The sequence below is a fragment of the Fukomys damarensis genome, unplaced genomic scaffold (assembly GCF_012274545.1).
Source record: "Fukomys damarensis isolate Sample0158 unplaced genomic scaffold, DMR_v1.0_HiC HiC_scaffold_17, whole genome shotgun sequence".
NCBI lineage: Eukaryota > Metazoa > Chordata > Mammalia > Rodentia > Bathyergidae > Fukomys > Fukomys damarensis.
Window position 1 is genome coordinate 39,215,453 of NW_022900929.1, and position 25,000 is coordinate 39,240,452.

Genomic DNA, 25,000 nt, shown 5'->3' on the forward strand with positions numbered 1-25,000 from the left:
AACAAAAAAAAAAAAAAAAAAAAAAAAAGCTAAACAGAAAGCAACTAAATTAAAGAAAGAATGAAAGAGAGAAAGAAAAAAAAACAGCAACAAAACTAGCAAGAGGAAACAACCTAACAAAGCATAATCTCATGAACCATTTGTGAGATATATATCAAAACCTCCTTATCAGCAGATCAAATTTTCTATTGTGTTAATATCAGAAATGGGATAAATCCTTAGCAGAGGTGGTAAGGATGATTGCAGTCCTTACTGATCAATTTAAATTTTAGAAAGAGTTCTCTGTATGTGAAAGCTTAGGAGTAAACAGTGGTTCTTGACATTTTCTGAGACCTCAGATGTTGATCGATCAATATTCATTCTAAATTAGTTATCCTTGGAAAGAACTACTAACATTTGCTGAAATATATTTTAAAATTTCCTAGAAGGTATCACGTTTGATTCAAATTAAATTTTTTTAACAGCCTTTATGATAGAACATACTTAAAAGATGGGTCAGATCAGTGGTAAGAGAGCCATGGTAATGAAAGCAAGTAGCCATCCTAAAAGTACGCAGGGCAAGAAGGTCCTGGAGAAGTAGAAAAGATGAATATGTAAAATTCTACCACCACGTCTGTAAAAGTAGTTCATAGAGCAGCAACATTTTTTTCACCTGTAAAGTGTAGTTATTGATTTTTAGCATAATGTATATCTTTTGTTTGAAAGGTTTAATAAGAGCAGTGTGACAATAGCAATAGGTGCATTTATTTTCATTATGAAGACAACTGAGCAACTGTTCAGGGAGATGTACTAGACAGAGAACTCCACTCTCAAGAGAACAAATGTGACAGGAGTGTGCATAGCTGTGCATCTCTGGGACACAGGGCGCTTGTAACTGATCATCTTCACACTAACTAGTACACTTTCAGTTCCTGGCATGTACAAAACACACTAAAAACATTAGTTGAAAGAAAATATAATGAATAGAAGATTTACAAGAACCTCCAGAAATTGTGGAAAATTATCTACATCCATGTTTTGGTAGTCTTTCTAGACCATAACACCATTTGACTTTTGTCTGTTGCCTACAATAGCACTGAGCTCATTAACTTGTGAAATAAATGAATATATAAATAAAAATTATTTCATAGCAGGAAAATTAAAATCATTTATTCCATTTTGAGCTGTCTGATGGCAGTATACTTTTTGTATAAATATGTTTGTGAGATAGGATAATAGTTCCACATGAGTCCAAACAAGTTCTCAATGAAAAGGACACTTTTTTTTTTCTCTTTCCCATACTGCCAGGTTAAATCTTGTGCCATAGCACCTGCTTAGTAACTGGCTATGAAACAAGGAAACTAAAAAAAACAGTAAGGCTAAGAAAAAAAGAAGAGTAATTTACTTTGTTTTTATCTTCTATTGGCAAGAGATATCAAGAGATAGTCTTGGTGGGAATGTAAACTAGCACAAGCATTATGCAAATCAGTACGGAGAAGCTAAATGAGAAATTCCATATGACACAGCCGTCCCCCTTCTAGGTATCTTCCCTGAAGACCTAAACATCACACTGCAGTGACATATATGAATACCGATGTTTATAACAGCACAATTCATAAAAGCTAAATCCTAGAAGCAACCTATATTCCCACCAACAGATGAATGGATAAAGAAAATGTGGTATCTATAATTAAGAGAGCTAGGTGTGGTGGTGCACACCCATGATCCCAGCACTCAGGAGGCAGCAGCAGGAGGATCGCTGCCAGTTCGAGGCCAGCCTGGGCTACACAGTGAAGTCAAGGCCAGCCTGAACTGCAAAGCAAGACCCTGTCTCAAAAAATAAAACCAAACAAAAATAATTATTATTCTTATATTTAAAGGAATACTACTATTGTGCTATAAAGAAGGACAAATCTGAGACATCTGCAGGAAAACGCATGCATCTGGACAAGGTGGAAAATACAATGTTGAGTGAAACAAATCTGACACACAAGTTTAAATATTGTATAGTATCTCTCATTTGACTAAGGAAAAGTACAGATAAAAAGCATAATAAAGGGTGGACAGAAGGAGACAAGGGGATAGAACTCATAAATAGGAAGGGGTCCAGGAGACTGCAGGCAAGAGGAGATGGGAAGGGGAAGTTAATTAGATAAAGATATGCCATGTACAGGAGCCTAATAATTTATTTTTAAAATTTTTTCCTCATTGAGTTTATTGGTACTTATTTTTAAGTATACAGTACTGTTACATTCAGCATTGGGAACTTTTACCTTTACATGACAGATCTTGGTTCTCATTTTTCCCCATACCTTGCCCTCCCTTCACCCCCTCCTCCCTTCCCTATTTACAAAAACTTTATTTCCATTTTTTCATTTAGGAGCCTATAAATTTAAATGAATGTAAGTATATCATAAACACGACATTAGATTAATATCAATAAGAGTGAAATGGGGAAAGGGGATTCAGAGAAGGAAGGAGGGAAGAGGATTAAAAAAAGAACCAGGACATATTATGCATATCCACCCACTCCCCAAGATGATTGTAAACTGCACGTACTGCAAGCATGTATTTAAAAAAAAGAAAGAAAAATTGGATTACAGGGTACTTGAGAAGTTATACTGTTAACTTGACTCAATATATTTTGTAAACAAATTAATATCTCTAATAAGTATTGAGGCTTTTTACAAAGCAGAAATTAAAAATGTAGAATCTTTATTTCATATCTTATTAAAATACTACAGTAACTATAAAATATGATGTGGAGAAAATGTAAAATAGGGTAAAATTTTAGGGAAATCATAATCTTTAAAAGGGTTAGTACATAAACAGTGAAAAATATTTTCCTTTGGAAAGTAATTCAGGTTAGAAACCAACAGAGAGATGTTACTTCTGCTTATCAAAAAATTAAAATGAAATGCATTTGCAAAGTCTCTGAAACAAAAATCAAGGTGCATACAGGTAAACAATAAATAATATAATTAGATTAATAATTTATTTAATATATTAATATTTTCCATAGGTGGATTTAACATGATGATCTACTTAAATTTGCCTGGTACAGTACTTTAGAGCTAATTAATCATTGTGGAGAGGTATTTACAAGGTAAAAGAACAACAATTCCACAACAGTATTTCATAAAGCCTTTGCATTTTCATGCTTTAACTATATATAAACACATCTCCCCTTAGTACCGCATTAAAGCACTTACTATGCTTAGAATAAATTACCAATTTCTTGTATGCTGATGAGGTAAAGCTTGAAAATGGAACTGAGAAATGCATTTAGTTTTAAACATTCATCACATCTCATTTTTTGGACATGCATCTATAAAATAATCACCTGTCTTCCCACAGTACAGAAGAACATACAGGATGCATCCATTTCAATTTTTAGACTCTTTTCTGTACTACTCGTAATCAAGTGGCAGTGATTCTTTGCCCACACTTCCACACTGCCTTTGGTGAGTTCAGTCTAACACACCCACTTCAGGGCAGCTGAGGATCTACATCTAAACATGGCCACATCTAAGCTCTTACTCCTCAGTAGGAATGCAGAGAAAAGTTAGGCCAATCAGAGAAATGGGGCTGAGGGCCCCACTGGTCATAGGCAGACAGTTCCAGAAGAGTAAGAGAGAGAAGCTATGAAAGTGTGACTACTCAGGTGGTAGCTTAAAACAAAAGCAAAAGCAAAACAACTGGATTTGGCCATGCCTATACTGACCACTAACTGAGTGAATATGATCTGCTAATTTTAAAAATATTATCAGAACCTCACATTTCTGAAATACAATGCATGGTGCATCATGGACATCCATTACAGCCAGTTCTGATTTATTATCATTTTATTTTTAGATTTCAAAAGGCAGTTTCTTCCCTAATTCCCCTATTTTCATAGGTTGAGCAATTCAATAGTTCTTTTTAAATGGAATAACTTGCTGCTTCTACATACTGAAATTTAGTAACTAGAGATCACTTTCCTATTCTACTATTTTTTAACCCTAGAGAATATATCTTTCAGCTTCAAATTATCAACACTCTGCAGTATATCCAATTTCAGTTTCTAATTTATTACTAAAAAATTAAACATTATGATACAGAATAGATTTATTGCAAGACTGTATTAAACATTTTAAAGTGACATGGAAACATGTCTTGAGTTTATTTGGTGATTCTGTTGTCTAATTTGGAACAAAAGTTATGTAATCCAATATTCTTTACTTTTTTGTCCTAAAAATTATTCCATACTCAGTATCTACACAAGATAAATCCAAAAAATAACTCATGAATAGATTTGTTATAAATTACCACATTTAAAATGGAAAAAACAAACAAATAAGGAGAGAAATGCTAAAATAAAATAAAATGGAGAAGAGACACTCACAACAGAGTGGTTTATAGTTTCCACAACCAGCTATTACATGTCTATCCTTTGAGACTTAATTTCTAATTCTTAAGAGATGTTGAAACAGCAATCTGTAATAACATTCTACAATGGCATACAAACACATGCATACATGTGGGATTTTGAACAATCATACTAAACCTATGAGGACAATTAATGTTTGGCATAAAAATAATAAAAGCTTAATATTTTGCTTTCAAGTAAAGAACTACCCTCCTTATTCCATACATGAGAGGAACACATCTAACATGAATTTTTCCAACCATTCTTTTTAATATATAAAGCACTTTATAGACAATATTTCTTCTGTTTCCCTCTCTCATAAGGCCCAGATTATAGTTAATATCTCATGACACCAAAAGTAATACTGCAACAGATATTAAAGCATTTTTTCAGCCACTTATTCTATAAAATATTAATTGTAAGCCTGTGCATGTGCTGTATGTACAGGGGATTAGGTAACTGAGTTCCTGCTCAGTTCTAAATCAATAAAAAATAACATGCAGAGCATCAATCATCATTCTCTCTTCCTTCAATACATAATAACTTTGGGTGGAAGATTTAAAAAAATATATACTTAAGCACTCATGAAGATATCATTACCAGCCAGGGAAGCTTAGAGCAATACTCACCTAGGAAGGACAGGTTCTTCTCCAGAAGCAAGTCTCTCAGCAAGACCTCATGCTCATGACCAATGGCACTGGGGAGTATAGTTAAGGAAGGCAACATAGGCAGCACTGCAACATCAGGAAAACGCTAATACCAGGTCCTCACTTGGAGAAGAAATGGAGCACTGAGGTAGCTACTACAACCTGTGGCCCACATCTCTGAGAAATGACATTTCAAAAAAATTTTCATCCTCTCATTTAAATACTGCAATGTGATTTTTCTATAATGATTATGTATTCTGGCAAGCAATGATTTATAATGGGTGTGTTTTCAACTTCTTTTAAGAAGGTGGGGAGACATTTTCAAACACCCATTAATCTGCTAAAAATCTCTCAATTAAATCTAGTACGCACTAATTAAGCACTTACCTTACAGCTAAGAATACTAACTAGGTTTGCCCCAGAAGAATCTCCAGTCTTACAGAGTTCTGTAAATATGTGAAATCATACTTGTCTCTGAGCCAGCATTTAGCAGCTCCTCTGTTCCGCTTTCTGTCTACTATTAGTGATCTGCTGTGACTTGAGAGGCCCAATGACCAACCGACTTGAGAGTGTAGGTTATCCAAAACGAAGACATTTTAGAGATGACTAATACTGGGAGAGAGTATAGTATAGAGGCTCTTCAAGAGTCTTTTACATATATGCAGATAAACAGACACACAAGTAAATTGTTTCAGTGCTTCTTAGGTGGCAGGCACTGTATTAAGTGATGTACTTATGTTACTCCATCCTTGCAATCGTTACAAGCTTTATTTCGTATGTGAGAAACCAGAGACTTAAGAACCTGCACAAGACCAGTTCTATGTGGAAAAGCTGAGAATGAGAATAAACCTGCCTCTGACCTCCACAGAGCTTTTCCAAAAGCATAAAAATTACACAGTAATCAATAATAGCCATAAGAAGGCCCTGTGCTAGGTATTTTGAGATGTCATTTTATTTATTCTTCACAACAACCACCTGAATAGATGCTATTACTAGTCCCATTTTTCTTTATTTAATTTTTTGTTTGTTTGTTTGTTTTGGTACCGGGGATCAAACTCAGGTCCTTGCACTTGCGAGGCAGGTGGCAGAAGCACTGCGCTAAATCCCCGGCCCTACTAGTCCCACTTTTACAGTTAAAAGAAAGTAAGATTTAGAAAGGCAGAGCGACTTGAAGTCCCATAGCTGGTAAATAATAAAATCAGGAGTAGGGCTTGGAAGTCTAGTCTGCTTTCCAAAGGGGTGGGATGGCACGAAGTCTGGAGAAAAACATTACCCTATTCTTGTACTTTAATTCGGCCAGAGCACTTGGTAATAATTCTCGGAATCGCTGCCTTCACCCTCCATTTCACTGAGAATGCCAACCTAGTGGCATCACTCCTTGGCTTACCAGAGACGCCTTTGATCTTGCACTGTGAGAGTTCAACTTGAATAAAACATACACACCACTTACAAACATTTTTCTTCTACAGAATCATCACGTCCTTCATTAATACATACTGGTGAATGAATTTTAAATCCGTAATTATAAGAGATGTAGTCATTTATGCCTTCCATCCAAATAAGTGGTAAGTCATCATTACTGCTTCTTTCTTACTACTGCTTTCCTTCCTTTTCCAGTGTACACATTTGTGCTTTACTTAATTTCTAATTGGAAACAAAAATTTTAAAAAACCTACAGATTTTTAAATTGCAAATTTTCACACATTTTCAGAGTCCGATAAGAACATTAGATGAATAACTCTCAATGGTATCTCATTACTAGGGGCATCCCACATTTTAGAACTAAATTATTTACTTGTATTGTACATAAATATGCTCTCACTTTTCTTGTTGTGAATTATTTACATCCAAAATGTTGAATCATAAAACTGAGGTTACTGATGGCACAGAAATGAAACCCACAGCACTTGAAGCTTCCTGAATCATTACCTTTCCTTGCTTCTCTGTGTAGACTTTTGTCTGAGAGCTGTGCCCAGGACTCACACTTGAGAAAGTTGAAGTGGCTGGTTTCTCACTTTTTCCCTCAATGAGTATGAGCTGTGGTGGGAAAGGTGCGGCTGAGTACGGCTATAAAAGAAAAAATATAGCAGACACTAAAAGCAAGAGAAGGCACAAGGCCACATATATGCTCTTTTCCACTGTGCTTTGTGTGATGTTTTATCAGTAAAGGACCAACCTGCTTTACTGTATTTATCCAAATGTCTATGTGTAACTTTCATAATAGAGTAAAAAGATTTTACACTACTCTATTTACCAAATGTGTGCTTTCTTAGAAAATGGTATACTGTACTGAAAGTACGCAATATAAACGTTACCAAATTATCAGAATGCCACATAAACGCCATTTTCATTCACACAAAAAAACCAACCATTTTTATTTGGTGTGAAATAAAATAATTCCTGTTGATTAGTTGAGGAAACATCGCTGCAAGTATATTTACATTATATGAAACTGCAACAACTTCAATGCAACAATAAAACCAGCTTCTCTATAAACTTCTCTGCCTCTCTTATTTTGCATGGTAAAAGCAGTCACCAATTTGAGATTTTGGAAAGATATACCTCTTGATTATGCTTTGTTCGACATAAACATATAAAATAAAGTCTAGAAAATAAAGCTTTAAAACCAATTTTACTGGCAAGAGTCATAATGGAACTGCAAAAATATTATAATCTAGTCAATGACTGTAATTTATAGACATACACCATTATCTTTATCAACTGAAATCATGACTACATTAAATCCTACAGGCAATAACACAGCCAAAAAGAATGCAAGTGAGTGATGACAAAAAAATGTAAGGAAAATACTCCAAACAGAATTTATAATGCTCCATAAGCAGAAACACTTAGACTTTGTCTATAAGAATACCTATTATTGATGTATGGCAGTGACCATGGGGCAAAACTTGTAAATAACCTCACAAGCCATTTTCTTCCCCAGCAAAGCAGCAATCTAGTTTCCCGTAAGCATCTCAACTATTACTGAAAAATAGCCTCCTGGCATTTACAAAGCAGTTGACTTCATACTTTAGTCCATGCATATATAATTAGATAGTTATATTTAAAATCAATATGCAATCCTTCAAAAGACATTATGCTTTTAAAACCTTAACTTTAAATTGATTTTTAACTATTTTATGTGCTTTAAAATTAACATGTAATTCAGCCTCAGATACTCTGAGATGGTGTTAGTTGTTATATGAATGTGCTAAACTTTATTACTGCAGAAACACAAAGTTGGCACTTCTACAATTTCTAACATTATCATTAATTTTACATGGAGAGCAGAAGTACAGTTTTACTTTAGTTTAATAAAAAGGCAAGCTTGTGACAATACTGTTTTTTATTATTTTAGGCTAGGCAGGGGAATTCAGTTGAAGACTATCTACAAAAAAGGCTATATCATAGGTATTGAATGTTCTTGTGAGAGGGCTATGTTAGACTATTTTCAAATATTAATTTTACTTAGGAAATAAATTTTTTAATCAAAAATTTTACTTACACTAAGCCTTTGTGAAACAAGGAGAAATACAAGCAAACACATACAAACACATGTGTGCAGGCATTCATATACACGTTTAACTTATAGGAGCTTCTAATAAAAACCCTAACTGGTAATCTGGGTCACAGCTGTCACAGTGCCAGCTATGCCAACAAAATCTACCCCAGAAAGACCATGTTTATATTGAGACACAAAAATCATGGACTAAGATACATAGTATATCCATTAAAGTCACTAATAATCATTTAAATATTATTTTTATCAGGGATTATAAAATTCTTCACTATTACTACAATACTAAATTTACTGATTAGTAATGTCCTACTTCATGAAGGGGATACCATCCATCCCATCCTGTTTTAAGGAGTGAACACGGACTCTTTAGTAATTTCAATGGTTTTAATGAAGAATGACTGGGCATCTGTTTTCACAGCCTTAAGTCCAGTCCCAAAGGAAAAATTAGCATGGTTTCTCTAAAAATGTTTATTAGGTATCTAAATGACAGCTCAGATTGTAATCGGCATTTATGCAAAAAAACAAAAACAAAAACAAAAAAACTGCCCTTTAATCTGTAATGGTCTCTGGCAGCATCTCAACCACATCCTCCTTTAACTCCAGGCTCAAAATTTATTCTAGGAGACTCAATCGAATTTGGCACATTTTCAACAGAACTCTGTTATATTTTTTAAAATGTTCCCTGGAATGATTAGATACCTCACAAGACAGTAAGTTACCTGCCTAATGACTCTGTACCTTTAAACTCATTGAAAACCAACCAGTTTGAAATAGGCTTGTGACTGTGCAACTGCTGAACTGACATCTTCCTGTGGCCCATCTGATTTTTAAGCTGTAGGAAAGAATAGTCTGCAGTGACCCTCCAGTTCATGGAATGTAAAATAGAAGAGTATGACACGTGTTTTGTGAAGCAGAACTTTATGTCAGGTTAAAGCTAGACACGTCTTCTCCACTGAGTCTAAGCTCGTCAATTGTGCACCTAAAATTTTATGGAGAAGGATACTGTTTGATGCAGTCCACCAGTGGTCCATAACAGCAGTCGTTCACAATGCACTGCAGACAAACAAGAGAAGGGGTCTGGGATGGGGTGGCTATGGAAATCATGCCAGTAAACACCCTAAAAGCAATAATTACTTTTCTTCCCCCACTCCAAAAAAGAAAGCTATCAAAAGGTTGTTCACATTTAATCACAGAAAACAAAAACTGCATGCTTTTTATTTACTATAAAAGCAAGCTATTAAAAAAGTGAAATGCTTTTCTCACAAATATTGCATTGCCATTTATGGTGCACCCTGACCTCAGTGATAGTTTATGATGACAGTAATTAAATGAGGTTTAAAATCCTTTACTCTGCTAGCCAGATAACAGCACTGCCACTGAAAATAGACAGCTGTGATTAATACCTGATAGACCTGATTCGCTAGAACTCCATCTGGAATCTGAGAAGGGTCCCGTAGCATACTATTTATAACAGACTTGGAGGCTGTGGAAGAGAAGAGATAAACTATTAACAGACAGTCAACATACTTTTAATGCAACATGAGAAATGACATATACCTACATACACTCAAACCATGAAAACAAAAATATTACTGATACTAATCATTTTTCCATTTTTAATCTAAGAGAAGCTTTTAATTAGACCATGTTGCCAAGCTTATAAACTACATTGCCAGATTTGATGATGACCTATTTTTTCCAAGGTAAATTAACAAGTCCAGACCTAAAGCATATGTCTTTTTGCAGATGAATTAGCTTTGGAAAAGCCCACTTGGGGAAAAAAAGCCCCACAAAACAACCAGAAAAGAAATGTATTTACTTTTTGTAGGTAGGTATTTCATAACCAAGCATATGTAACAGTACAGCTTCATTAAAGTAGGGTCAGATTTAAAGGCACTGATGATGTTAATAAAAATAACTCTCAACCATCTCTGAATACTAAACCTTTCTAAAACAGTTCTCTTCAAATTCAATAAAATATTATCCCCCTTTCACACATGAGAAAAGTAGATAACATTGGCTGAGGGACTCCAAAATTTAAAGAGAGAGAGAGAGAGAGAAAGAGAGACAGAGTGTGTGTGTGTGTGTGTGTGTGTGTGTGTGTGTACAGTCGGCTCTTAGTATCTGGCATCCATAAAAGATTGGTTCCAGGAGCTCTTCCCCACTCCCACCCCTGACACTAAATTCCATAGATGCTCAAGCCTTTTATACAAAATGGCATAGAATTCGCATATAACCTAGGCACAACCTTCCATACATTTTAAATAATCTCTAGATAACTGATAATAATTAATACAATGTAAATGCTATATAAATACTATTATTTAGGGAATAATGACAAGAACAATCTGCACATGCTCAGTGCAGACAAGACTTTCACGTTCTATATTTCAACCCATGTGTTTAGAGCCCAAGATATGGAGGTCTCATTGTGTTTGTGGGGGGTAATGTGTATTTGATATATACACAAGTTTTCCACTTAAAATATGTCTTAACCAGTTTCAAATTAAGCTGAAATCCCACAGAGTGCTATAGAAGAATAAAGGCAGGAAGGGGGACATCCAGTGAAGGATGTTATGCAGGTGACAATCTTTGAAAAGCAAGGTAGAAAGTCCTGGATTCTTTTTGTTCACTACAGGTATGTAGCAGCTCAGGGGGCCAGAGTTCCTCTTGAGGCATGGGAGGAATGTAGGTCTGTAAGCTAAAGCTTAGTCAGGTATTACCTAGGAATCAATTCTGTCAAAGTCCTCCAGTGGAATCATTCCCAAGTATGAGCAAAATAGCTTCGAGTTGGTCCCAGAAAAGCACAGACTCAAATGCACATTGTGTAGTTTAGATAAGAAAATGAACACAGATTTCAGATCTACATCATTCAAGTTGCAAGATGATTGCTGATCTAACTTTTTTTACTATGTTCTTTTTCAAGTTCAGAGATATAAGAACACTGACAGATATAATAAATGTTAGTAAATTCTGGGGAAGGAAATAAGGCAATTATACCTTATTCACTTAAGCACAGCATTGAGTCTACAAATAGAAGTTCAATTATTTTAAATAGTCACACAACTGCATGTGTAAAGCAACAGTTACATTTAACAGTCATTTGTAAACATGTGTTTATACTGAACATAGAGAAGGCATATGAAATCCAAAGAGAGGACCACTGAGCTTTCTTATCCAGCTCTGTCTCTACAATCAGCTCTGCAGCCTGATGAGATCATCTCAGCTGACAAGGGTTCCTGTGTAATTCTCCAAAGAAAAGAGCTACAAAGTTTAAAGAATACTAAGAATCAAACCAGACTTATGCATTTTCCATATACAAACGTAAGTATGACCCATTATTTCTGTAAGACATAATCATGGATAAGTGGTACAAATATTGAGAATATAAAGGAGCTAATCATATTAAAAATAAATAGATTATGGCAGCAATATTACTAAAGAGATAATAATGTCCCTGGTAGCCTGCTTAGTTTCACAACCTAATTCAAAGGCCTCAGAACTGGGGCTGGGATTTGGTGTAGTGGTTCCACCACCTGCCCCACAAACTCAAGGGCCTGAGTTCAATCCCTGGTAACAACAACAACAACAACAAAATAGCCTGGCCACCTTCCATGAGGACATTTAAGGGTCTCAAGGAAAAAGAGGGCCTTCCCCATATGTACCTGGTCCTGGCTAAGGTTTTATACTGAAAACTTTCTCATGTGAGGAAAAGGAAACATATAAATGGTCCAGCAATGTGACCCAAAGTGCTATTCTATGGAAAATTACCGATCTCATGCCAAATTATATGCAAATTCATCACTACAATCATTAAACAAAGGCTCTCTCCAAAAAAGAAGAGGGATAATGCTCTAGGACAAGAGAAAAATGAGTCATTTATTTTAAGAGAGGAAAAGGAACTATCAAAAGAAGAATATAATGACATAATTTTCCTTACAATATAAATTTTAGAAGAGGATGCTTATCAGCATTAAGGGGCATAACCAATAAATCTGTAAAAAACATAGTGTGAACACTTTGAACAGAATGCTATTCAAAATAAAGGAAGTCAGCTGTTTTAAATGAAGTAGCAAAACCTACATATTGAGTCTGCTTCTTCTTTTAAACCTATGGTGATGTCTTTCCTCTTCTTGCAACCTGCCAGTTTTTCAGAGCAAGAGAGAAAGCGCTAATGAAAGTCAAGGCCTCTGGGGCAGACCACGGGCATGCCGGTCTCCACAGGTGGGGCTTTCCACTCTGCCTTTGCAAAGGACTGTTAGTCTTGATCAAACCAGAGAGTGCCATCTACTTCCACTCACACGTTCTGCAGTTTAGGAATCTCAGAAGGATGATGTTGCTTTCACAGTTTACTCCTGCCACTGCTCCTACTGGCCGGATTCTCATTTCTACCAAGGATGTACACAGCAAGAATGCCAGTCACTCGGAGCTAGGCCCAACAATAGGAGAGAACTGTTATCTCTGAACATAAGCTGCTGCAGAGCCTGGGCTACGATATAATGCCTAAATTTTCCTAAGATAAACTCCTAAGTCCAATGCAATCAACATTTAAACACCAACTAACTTGATTTAACTTGTGCATCTGCAATAAATTTACTTTAGATGATCTAACACTGACTAGTATAAATTTTCTTTATCAGTCTTGCTAGAGGTTGATTTAATAACAGTATTTTTTAAAAAACCAAAACAGTGTTGCTGATCCTTTCTACTATGCTATTTTTTCTAATTACATTTCATTTATCTTTTTTCATCACTACTTCCTGCTGCTTTACTTTGAGTTGGCCATTTTATGTCTTTTTATCTACTTTGCTTTTTATAAAATTCATTTCAAGGGCTGGGCTGCAGCTCATTGGTAGAGCACACGTACAACATGTATGCGAGCCTGGGTTCAAACACTGCACCAAAAAATTATTTTCAATCTTTTAATATATTCTGTTTTTTATGAGACAAGGTCTCACTATGTAGTTCAGGCTGGCTTTGAACTCATTATGTAGCCCAGGCTGACCTGGAACTCATAGTGATTCTCCTGCCTCAGCTTCTTAAGTGCTGGGATTACAGGTGTGTACCACCGTGCCTGGCCAATATATATTTTTCAAGGCTATAATACTCTCAAATTCTGCTTTAACTACATACCACACGTTTTATTGTCTGTTATTTATAAATATCTTGTAGTTTTAATTATATCATCTTTGGCCCATAGATTACTTAAAAATTTCAGATTTTTGCTATTTCTAATTTGTGATAGCTATATCAATATGGGGCATCTGTTTGAATTCCTCTGTGGTTTTATCTGGTAAATCTGTAAAAAAATTTTTGTTCTTAAAATCCTGAAATTCTGCTTTTTGAGGTATAAAGTTCAGGTATGTCTAGTAAAGCAGATACGAAATAATCATCTTCTACTACTCCAGATTTATCAGTCTCTCTTTATATTCCTGCCAACACTTTATTTATTTGGAGATCATACTTTAGGGTGTATGCACACTCCCACTGTTACACACATGAATCTCAGTATGTCTTTTGATAACATGTCATGACTATCTCTGATATAATTTTTTCTTAGTTTAAATATTACCAACTGGTAACACTGCTGCACAGTTTTTCTTTTGGATAATATCTACCTTGTGTATCTGATACTCCATTTCTTTACGTATAAATTTATTGTGTCACTATGTCTTAATGTTACTCTTGGAAACAACATTTAGCAAGATTTTCTAAAATTCTATTAAGAAACCTCTGCTTTTAAAGATATGACTTTAAGCCATTTATATTCGTTGTAACTGATGCTTTCAGACGTATCTTGCTCTCTATCTTCCAAGTTCTGCTAATCATTTTCCTAGTTTTCTCTATATTCTAGTAAATTTTTATTTATTATTCTCTGTTTATTCTCTTAGAATACACTGTACATCTGTTTTATAGTAGTACTCTCAAAATATATTTAAACTGAATCAACATCTAATCTTTATTTTGTTAAAGGAACTTGGAAAGCACTCATTCCCTCCATCACTGGACCTGACTGTGTCTATTATTACTAACCATCTTGTTTGTCAACATATTTCCCAATTAATCTGGGTAAGTGGTCAATTTTATCTGACAACTTAACTGGGTCAGGGGTGCAGAAATAGTTGGTAAAACATCCCTCTGGACCTGTCCCTGAGGCGTTTCTGGGTGATCTTAACATCTGAGTAGGGAGCAGACAACACTCCCCAGTGTGGTGGGGCCTCGCCAATCAGCTGAAGGCCTAACTAGAGCAAGAAGCTGAGTTAACAGAAAAATTCCTTCTGCCTTGGAGGTAGGACCTTGGTATTCAGTATTCTCCCAGCCTTTAGTCTCTAGCTGAAACACTGGCTTCTTCTGGCCTTCCAGCCTGATGGCTTTTAGACTGTAATCACAGCCACTTGCTCTCCTGGGTCTCTGCAGAACTTGGGGTTTACCAACCACAACCTCCATAATCCCATTTGCCAGTTTTAGCATATCACATACACACACCTTGTTTTGTATCTCAAGATAGCCCAGAGTTACCCTCCACATTTTTTTTTAAAGCACTCAATTCTTATTTAGATTGATCAGCCATCTGCCATCTCTTTTCAATGTTGCTTCGGGAATCCCACTGTCCACTTTTGAGTTCAATATCCTTGTTGCTTGAACATGACATTCATTAGTTCTCTCACCTGGGCTCACTGTGTAGTAAAATCCCACGGTCTGGTCTTGTCTTCAACGACAATATAAAGACATATACAATTGCAGGCCAAGGGTCATTCTAATTTAACTCTTTGAAGCTATGATTCTACTCTTGTCTCTTGGCCGCTACAGTTACTGATGAGAACTATATTGTGAAGCTACCAATGATCCTTGTATATATAATGTGTTTTATTTCCAGTTACTTTTAGAATTTTTTTGATAGCCAATGGTTTCATCACTGTGTGACTAGGCACTGTGATTTTTATTTAGCTGCCATGGGATTAGCTATGTTTTATGAACTTCAGGATCTAGGTCTTAAAACTGTTTGAAAAGAAACTAAGCCATTATAGTGTTAGCCTTCATCACTTCCTCTAGAACTCTTTCATTGGATATCCATTAGCCTTAGACTATACGCCATCGTCTCCTGCTCCTACACAGTGTCTACACTACCTCTTCAGATCATCCTTATAGTATCATAAACGTACATTCCTTAAATTCTCATCACTTTCTCTTCTCATCTTCTGAAGAATCTATACAGTCTGTCCTGCATATCGAAGGGGTCTACATCTATGCATTCAATCAACCACGGACTGAAAATAACCAGGGAAATAAAAGCTCTTAATTGAACATATACAGCCAGTTTTTCCTGCTCTTTGTTCTGCAAACAATGTAGTATAACAACTATTTACATTGTATTGGGAATTATAAGAAATCTAGAAATGATTTAAAATATACAGCAAGTTATGCATAGGCATATCCTACAGCATTTTATAAAAGGAACCTGAGTATCTACAGATTTCATTATTTACAGAGGTTCCTAGAAAATGCCCCATGGATACAGAAATGCATCTGCATTATACTCATCTAATAGACTCCTAACTTCAGTAACATATATAATTTCACTTGAATCTTTTCAAATACATCTGGTGTTTTTCACATTATTGATCCAATTGTAATCTTTCATTTTATTTATTCAAGCAGTATATATATAATTTTAAAATTGATGTGATAGTTATATGCTTTGTCTCACAGATGCATTTTACAGTACCTTTATTTTCTTCCATCTCCTTTCATGATATACTATCTACCTATTTATGCACCCATCCATTATGTATCTACTTACCTACCTAAATAAGCTCCTATGAATATTCTCCATGGAAATTAGTTACCTCCCTTGGTATGCAAATTGTTACTGGGAGCTTATGTCAGCAAGCATTGTTTGCCCTACACTGTGAAGGTAGCTATCAAAAAGTAGTTTCATGTTTACTTTTGTAGAAGCCAGCCTGGAATTTCTGAAGTAAACAAGAATATAAATATGGAGCCATACCCACAAAGAATGCTGACCAATTTCTAATATCTCTCTTTTGTCCTAATACTCCACAACAAAGAATACAGTAAGAAAGCTTCCTTGCCATTTTCTTCAGGCAAGCAGTTTTCCTAATCCATTTTTACTGTGGAGGCTGAATTTTAGCTCCTACTTGCATATCTATCCTTCCAGGAAGCTAAAAATTTAGGCTCTAACCCCTCATGTTCAAATCTTATGGTACCAATTCTGTTCACAACTATAAACACAGATTCTTTCAAATCTTAACACCTTAAGATTTAATTAATTTTGTTTGTACTTGAATGTTTTTAATTTTTTGTTTAGCATTTCTATGTCTTTGTCTTGGAAATATGGTCCATCAACTATAGCAATCAGAGTTTTGAATGTCTGAAGGCCCTTTAATAAAATATTCAGAGGGAAGTTTGTTTCCTGTTTTTGTGTGAAGACATCAGTAGTGGTACAGATTAGAAAGAAGAAACTGGGTACAGTTAGTGGGTGCAGAGATAGGCTCTTTGAAAATATATGGCTAGGGAAAAGAATGAAGAGGTATATAGTAAAGTTGGGATGGTATTAAAAGAGAAAATATTCAAGTTATATGCATTCAAGAGGAAACTAAGAATGTCAAAGGACAGGGTGGGGATTTGGCTCAGTGGTTCTGCTGCCACAAGGTCCTGAGTTCAATCCCTGGTACAAAAAACAACAAAAAAAAAGAATGTCAAAGGAGTTATCTATTCAAGAAACTAACAGAAGATTTCTCAAGCCAGAGAAGGATATAAATATCTAGGCAGTTAGATTTGACTCTACCAAGTCTACACTAAGACATCTAATAATCAAGTTCTCACAGAAGAGGGATAATGAGAAAATTCTCAAGGATGCAAGAGAAAAGATACAATGAATGCATATGGGCAACTTTTCAGCAGAAACCTTGCAGGTCGGCGGAGAGTAGCATAAAATTTTCATAGTACTAAGGGGAAAAGTTGTCAAGCAAGAATACTGTATCTAGCAAAGCTACTTTTGAAACTAAAAAATAAAGACTTCCCCAAATAAACACAAAATGAGAGGATACTCTTCTTCACCAAACCTATAATACAGGCTGAAAGAATATCTTTTTTTGTTTGTTTTTTTTTTTGTTTTTTTGAGACAGGGTCTCACTATGTAGTTCAGACTGCTCTGGAACTCACTGTGTAGCCCAGGCTGGTCTCGAACTCACAGTGATCCTCCTGCCTCAGCCTCCCGAGTGCTGGGATTACAGGCGTGTGGCACCACACCCAGCTGAAAGAAGTTTTTAACAAGGAAAGAGATATTAATGAGTAAAAAGATAAGGTGGGATGGTATAAAGCTCAGTGGTAAGAGGAATGATACAGACATTCCTAATTCAGAATGCTCTAAAATTAAAAGCACGGTATGTAAACCGTTCAAATCATTGAAATAAAGACTAAAAAAAACTATTAAAAATAACTACATCAATATGTTAAGAGGTAGGCAATATAGAAACATAATACAGAATATAAAAAATTCAAAATGTGGGGAGGAATGAAGTACAGGGGTAAAGTTTTCTTAGTAGTATAATTTCCTTCTCTTTTGTTTCTGGTCTTTATGATCATTACATTAAGTGTCTACATTTCAAAATGGCTTGTTAAATAAGCAAAAGAAATTTTTATAGTAAGCATAGTAACCACAAAGCCAAAACCTATAACAGACAAATCAAAATTAAGGAAGGAAGCCAGGCGTGGTGGCACATGCCTGTAATCCCAGCACTCAGTAGGCTGAGGCAGGAGGATCTCTGTGAGTTGAGACCATCCTGGACTACATAGTGAGTTCCAGGTCAGTCTCAACTACATAGTGAGACTCTGTCTCACAAAAACAACAACAAAAAACAAACAAAAAAACAAAATTAAGGAAGGAATCAAAGCATACTATGAGAGTAAATCATTTAACCACCAAGGAAGACTGTGAGAGTGTTAGCTGTTTTGATGTCAGAATTGTAAAACTATAGAAAGAAAAGGTTGCCAAGAAGTGGGCACCTCAATTCATGGAGAGAAGGACAACTGACAAGAGATGTGGATAAGGTGGGGAGCGGAATCACCTCTGCCTTCTCTGAAGACGTCTGTGCTGCAAGGTATCGGGCAGTGCTGGGAGAATGGCCACAGCGTATCAGAAAATAAATATTACTCCAATTTCTCCAAAGGCTGCCTCTGTGTCCCAGGCCAAAGCACTGGGATTACATCAAATGTGGAAAAGACAACTTACTCTTTTGGGTTCAAGAATCTGTTCCATTGGATTCTCAAATGTACTCCCACTTTTTTTTTTTTTGAGAAGAAGCTTTATTACACAATAATTCAAATCTACTATTTTTCCTGCTGTATGGGCTAGGCTCAGAGGAGACAGGGTGCACTTTGTGTGGTCTCAACTGGATAGGTCTTTGGAAGCCGGAAGACTCACTCTTGTGATGACCCATTCACATGTCTGGCACAGCTAGACCTAACCTCACCATGTGAGCTCCTGTAGAATCTGCTTAGACTCCTTGAAATTCTGGCTGGGAGAATCAGACAGACACTTAATGGCCTTTATGACCTAACAGTCATATCACAAGACACATCACAAGAATATAATTGTTACTTTATCTTTCTCCAAAGAGGAAAAACATGGATTCTACAAAAAAGGTGAATTTGGAAAGCTATACATTAACATGTCTGGAGAGGCAGTACGGAACAGAGGTTTTAGCAGAGGCCAGACTTAGACTTAGTGACTTGGTTTGAGGCCTGAGTCTCCTACCCATCAGCCATGATATCTTGAAAAAGTAATTAATATCTGTGATCCTCACTCCCCCGTCAGTGAAAAAATAACACTGGTGCCTTTATAATTGTTACACTCGTGCTTCAGCAGTTGTTGGCTGATGATGTGGTCTGCCTTCTGCCTCTAAACACTGCCTTACCAACAAGCATAGTGTTACTGCCTAATGCTGAGACAGTTAAAAATGAATGGCTTCATGAGGTGCGTACAGAGGTGTGAGGCCTGCTCTGATCAAGTAAGTACAGCAACCATCTTATGAGAGACAGCTAGAGTGCATCTGCTCAACAGGCAAAATTTGTCAGAGTATGCCTTCACACACACACACACACACACACACACACCCCATTTTGCAGCACTTGGTACAGTTCACTATCAAAGCTGTTCTTTGGAAATTTGGTAGAAATCCTTTCTATTTATTAAACTACTGTTTTATCATTTGGTGCAAGGGTATAATTTAAGGCTACCCTTTAACCATATAGTATAAGGATTCTTACCCTTAGCTAAAGGCATTTCAAGCACTTCATTTCAGCAATCAAAGGAAGGAGGCCTTCCCAAGAATCACTAACAGTAATACACATTTTTATTATAATGCTTGCTGTCTTTAGTGTAAGGTCAGACAAACAGCCAGCTACTGTTGGAAGTAACAGAGGCAAGCACTGTAAACAGGTGAATCATCTGTGTTTTCAAGACCCTTGAGAGTCTTCCAAGTGTGCTTTTTGACTATCTCCTATATGAACTAAAAGAGAAGCCCATTTGTAATTGGGAACCCAAATTCAAGATTACAAATAGGTTTGAGCGTGAAAAGGTGGACTAGCATCAGCTGACAATATATTGGATGCCAGTAATCAGTACAAAGGAAAGGATGAGTGAGAGAAGGATGAGAGAGGCATAAATACGAAATGAGCCATTTGGAAGGGAAATTTATGTGCAGTCAGAACTGTGGTGTTAGAGCCCAGTTCTCCCTTCACTAATAAAAACAACAACCCTCCAAAAAACAGCAACACACCAAAACAATCCCTGCAGATGACAACCTAGATGGGAGAAGGCAGCCACTACTGGTTATAGCTCCAGGGACACCAGAAGTTTTGCTTCTTCATGTGACTGCTCCAGGGGCTGAGCTCCATGACAGCAAACTCTAAATACTAGGTGGCATTTCATCTTTGCTTCAAGTCTTAGTGTGAAGCCTTTGGACACCATGGTCTCAAGCAGTTTCCATGGGGCTGACCTACCAGTGTCTTCCCAAGACAGCTGCAGTACTGCAAGTGGCCTGCAGGAGCCACTTCGAGGCATGGTTAGGACCATTTGTGAGAATTCCAGGCTCTGTGTATCTGTGACATCTTAGTAGTTTGATCCCAGGTGACAACCTCAATAAGAAGTGTCTTTTAACATTGGTATAGGAAAAGACTTTATGAACAAATCCTCAGTAGCACGGGAACTAGCAGAAAGAATCAACAACTGGGATCTCATCTTACTAAAAAGCTTCTGTACTTCAAAAGAAACCATTAGCAGAACTAAGAGACAATCTACAATGTGGGAAAAAATTTTTACCAGCTGTACCTCAGACAAAGGACTATTATCAAGGATATATAAAGAACTCAAAACAATCAGTCCCCCCAAATATAAAGACCCGATCCAAAAATGGGCATCCGAAATGAACAGACATTTCTCATACAAAGAAGTGAAAGCAGCAAGAAAATATATGAAAAAATGTTCCACATCACTGGTCATTCGAGAGATGCAGATGAAAACAACACTGAGATTCCACCTCACCCCACAAAGAATGGCTGCTATCAAGAAATCACACAATAACAAATGTTGGCGGGGTTGTGGGGAGAAAGGAACCCTCCTCCATTGTTGGTGGGAGTGCAGACTAGTGCAACCACTATGGAAATCAATATGGAGATACCTCAAAGAGCTTGGACTGGAGGTTCCATTTGACCCAGCCATCCCTCTGTTGGGTATCTTTCCAAGAGAACTAAAAGAATCATATCACAGAGAAGTATGTGCACCCATGTTTATAGCGGCACAGTTTGTAATAGCTAAATCTTGGAAACAACCTATTTGCCCATCCGTTGGAAACTGGATAAAGAAGTTGTGGTTTTTCTATAAAATGGAATATTACTCAGCCATAAAGAGCGAGAGAATAGATTCATTCATAGGAAAATGGATACATATTGAAGATATACTCCTAAGTGAAATAAATAAGTCCCACATGTGTAAATACCAAATAGTTTCCCTGGTGTGAATATTCTGCAACAATGCATAAGATTCTAATAAGATTACTGACATTTAGAAATGGGAGGAAAGGAGCTAAAGGTGTAGGGAAGGTGTGATACGTAGGGGAAGAACAAAAAGGGAAAAGAAAAAAATGTGAGAGAATGAAAAGATGAAAATAAAGTGTTTGTAGATGGGGAGGGGAGGAGGGGGTGAAGGGAGGGCAGAGGTAAGGGGAAAAAAATGAGAATCAAGACTTGCCATGTAAAGGTACATGATCCCAACAATGAATGTAACTGTACTGTATCCCTAAATGTACCAATAAACTCAATTAAAAAAAAAAAAAAAGAAGTGTCTTTTAATATTAAGAAATCCTATAAGGAAAAATTAAATTCTGCTTCCCCACTAGAACAGAATAGTGTAAAATTCATCAAATATGAAAGTGTTATGTGAGAATAAGATAGCTCCAACACACTTGAGTAAATACCAAATAGTTTCTCTGGTGTGAAAAACTAAAAGTATAAATAAGGTTCAAAGAGAGGCTGAAAAAGAAAGAAAATGGCTAAAAGGGAAGTGGGAAAGGAGGGGAAAGGAAATAAGGGAAAAGAAAAAAATGTGAAGAAAGGAAAAAACGGAAACAAAGTTTTTGTAAATAGGGAAGAGTGGAGGGGGTGAAGGGAGAGCAGGGGAATGAGGAAAAAAATAAGAACCAAGACCTATCATATAAAGGTACAAGATCCCAATGATAAATGTAACTAACTGTACTGTTTGCTTTAAATGTACTAATAAACTTACTGGGGTCGGGCAGAGAAAGACAGCTCCAAAGTATTATTTTCACTGCTCAGACATTATCTCAGGCAACTTAGAGCCGTATAGCCATTATATACAATCAACCCTTCACCAACAGACATGCACCAGTGAATATTTATTAAGCACCTGGTTAATACAATCACTATACTTCATTCCTCTTCAAGCCCCACACGTCCTCCAAATCTGGAATGTATTTTCTTGTCCTTCCTTGGCCAAAACTTCTACTCTCAAACTTCAATGCTCATCTCCTTCATTAAAGACATCCCTTACTTTCCATTCCTTCTTCTCCCTCATACTGTGGAATGGAGAGAAGTCATACTGTCTGTCTATTAATCATGTTATCATATTAAGCACTTGATTACATATTACTTTGTCATACTTTTATAAGAGGTTGATTGGATGCTAAAATTTGAAACCATGCCAATTTTTAAAAATCTAATAAGGAATGTTTAGCACAATGTAGAAAAACAAATGAGATCATATTTCTGCAATATCTGGGAGCTTTTACTTAGAGGAAGAATTAGGCTCTTCGCAGATCACCCCGATAAGAAAAATTCTTGCAAGTCCATTACTAGTTGTGACGCTGCAAAGTTTCAGATTTCAAGTTCCAGTTTTATATGGTCCTAAATTTGGTCTATAGTGATGAACAATTTCGAAACTTTTTTTCTCAGTTGCTTTACTCTCCCTACCACTGCAGTGAAGTTTTAATGCCATAGATGTGTTGTGTATCTGTTTATCCAAAATGCCATTTGGGAATGTGGCTCACATGACAGACTGAGGAACTGTATCAGAGTGTTTTGCAAGCTGCTTAAAAGTAGAAATATTTCTTTTATCACTCTCAAGTTGCTCTATGTAAGACACCTACTACTAAAATGCTGAATTAATTAACTAATTAACAAACTGGCAAACAAAAGAGAAGGCTACTCAAAGATCCAAGTCCTGCTTAAATTCTCTGTCAGAGTAATTTTTAGGTAGCCATATGCATTTGACTTAATTTGAAGTTTACTCATTATGAATAAGTAGGGATTTTAAAAAAATAATGCATTTGGGAAATGCAGAACATAAGGCAATATGATACATTTTTAAATAAATTCCAAAAGCATCTGATACTGTGCACCCCCCCAAAGAACAGTGCTCCCCACTGGCATGAGCATGTGAAATGACTTTACTAGCAGCTACACAATTTCTTCTTTAATAATTGTGTATCATTTTATAATTGCCTAAGGTGTAATTATAAACTTCCTCTTAAAAACATAATTAAACAAAAAAAAATCAAATGCCATATATCTATCATTAGTGAATATGGTAAACACTGTGAATGTTGTACCTACATTTCTAAAGTCTCAGAAATAATGGCTTCCTATGTGTGCCAAGTCAGTCAAACACTCAGGAATGTGGGGCAACTCAATCTACCTAACAAGCTTTTACTTCTTAAAAAAAAAAAAAAAAAAGCCCTAGCATTTTTTTGTTTGTGTGTTTGCTTCTAATAGTAAGTCAGGCACCATTTAATACTTATCACTTAGAGTGAAGGTGCAGTTCAATGGTAGCAACTTTGCCTAGATGTGTGAGGCCCTAGATTCAATGCTCACAGCATTAAAAGCAAAAAACATAAACTCTCCTCTCGTATTAACCCTGAATTTTTTCATTTGTTTCTTTTGAGACAGGATCTCACTGTATAGTTCAGGCTCACTCTGAATTCACTGTGATTCCCCCCTGCCTCAGCCTCCCAATTGCTAGGATTACAGGCGTGTGCCCCCATGCCTGGATCTAACTTTTTGGATTTTTGGAGTGTACCTACAAGGCTGCTAGCCCATCTTACAAATGAAGAATCTGAGGCTCAAGGAATTTAAACAATTTGCCAAAGTCTGACTCCTAGGTAATGATGGAGCTACAACCTGATTTTGACCAACCAGGCCCAACACAAGGCTACTCTTCTCTACCACTATTCCTATGACACTCAAAGGCGATCTGAAACATTCTCGATTAGTGCGTCTAATCTATCAGGCCTGAATTTATTAGCATTCCTTCCTGCTTCCTGGATTTCTCTCCAATTCAAATATTAGCAATAAAGTTTCAAAAACAGAAGGGCCAGGGATTTAGCTCAGTGGTGCTGCTGCCTGATTCTCAAGCGTAAGGACCCGAGTTTCGATCCTCAGTACCCCCACCAAAAAAAAAAAAAAAAAGTTTCAAAACAGCACACCAAACAGGGCAAATGCAGTGCCACAGAAAGATGCTGTTACAGGCAAGGAGAAGACTTGGGCTCAAAGTTAGAAGAGAAAGCAGGGAGTAAAGACTGACCAAAATTTGCTAGGGCTGCTAAAAAAAGGCGACTAGATCACAAGTGTCACATTCTACAAAAAGAAAAGACAAAAAACAGAACAAAACACCCTTGGATGCTCCTAAAAGTAATACCATTGTGGGTGCTCATGTGATCAAGTCTGTATTGTTCAGGAAGGTGGGCAGGTCTCTGCTTTGCAGCGTGATCTCACACCTCCCTCTGGTAGTCTCTGCATATCTCCTGTGTTTCCATCTGCTGGCAGAGACCCATATCACATCATGGTGCCCGCCTCTGTGAGTAATTAGAAAACAGCTAATTCGAAGTCATTAAAAGTGTTGCTGAGGATAGG

The 25,000-nt window shown here is 36.5% G+C and overlaps 1 protein-coding gene across 4 annotated transcripts in view; it reads right to left on the reverse strand.

Moving 5' to 3' along the window:
• Nucleotides 1-25,000, reverse strand: part of Cdin1 (CDAN1 interacting nuclease 1) — a 254,736-nt gene that overhangs the window by 137,508 nt on the left and 92,228 nt on the right. For all 4 annotated transcript variants that reach the window (XM_019207576.2, XM_019207575.2, XM_010624629.2 and 1 more), the window contains exons 6-8: nucleotides 9,958-10,037; nucleotides 9,558-9,607; nucleotides 5,017-5,084 (exon numbers count right to left, since the gene is read on the reverse strand). In XM_019207576.2, coding sequence (XP_019063121.1) covers nucleotides 5,017-5,084; nucleotides 9,558-9,607; nucleotides 9,958-10,037 — 198 coding nt within the window. The remainder of the gene's footprint in view (nucleotides 1-5,016; nucleotides 5,085-9,557; nucleotides 9,608-9,957; nucleotides 10,038-25,000) is intronic.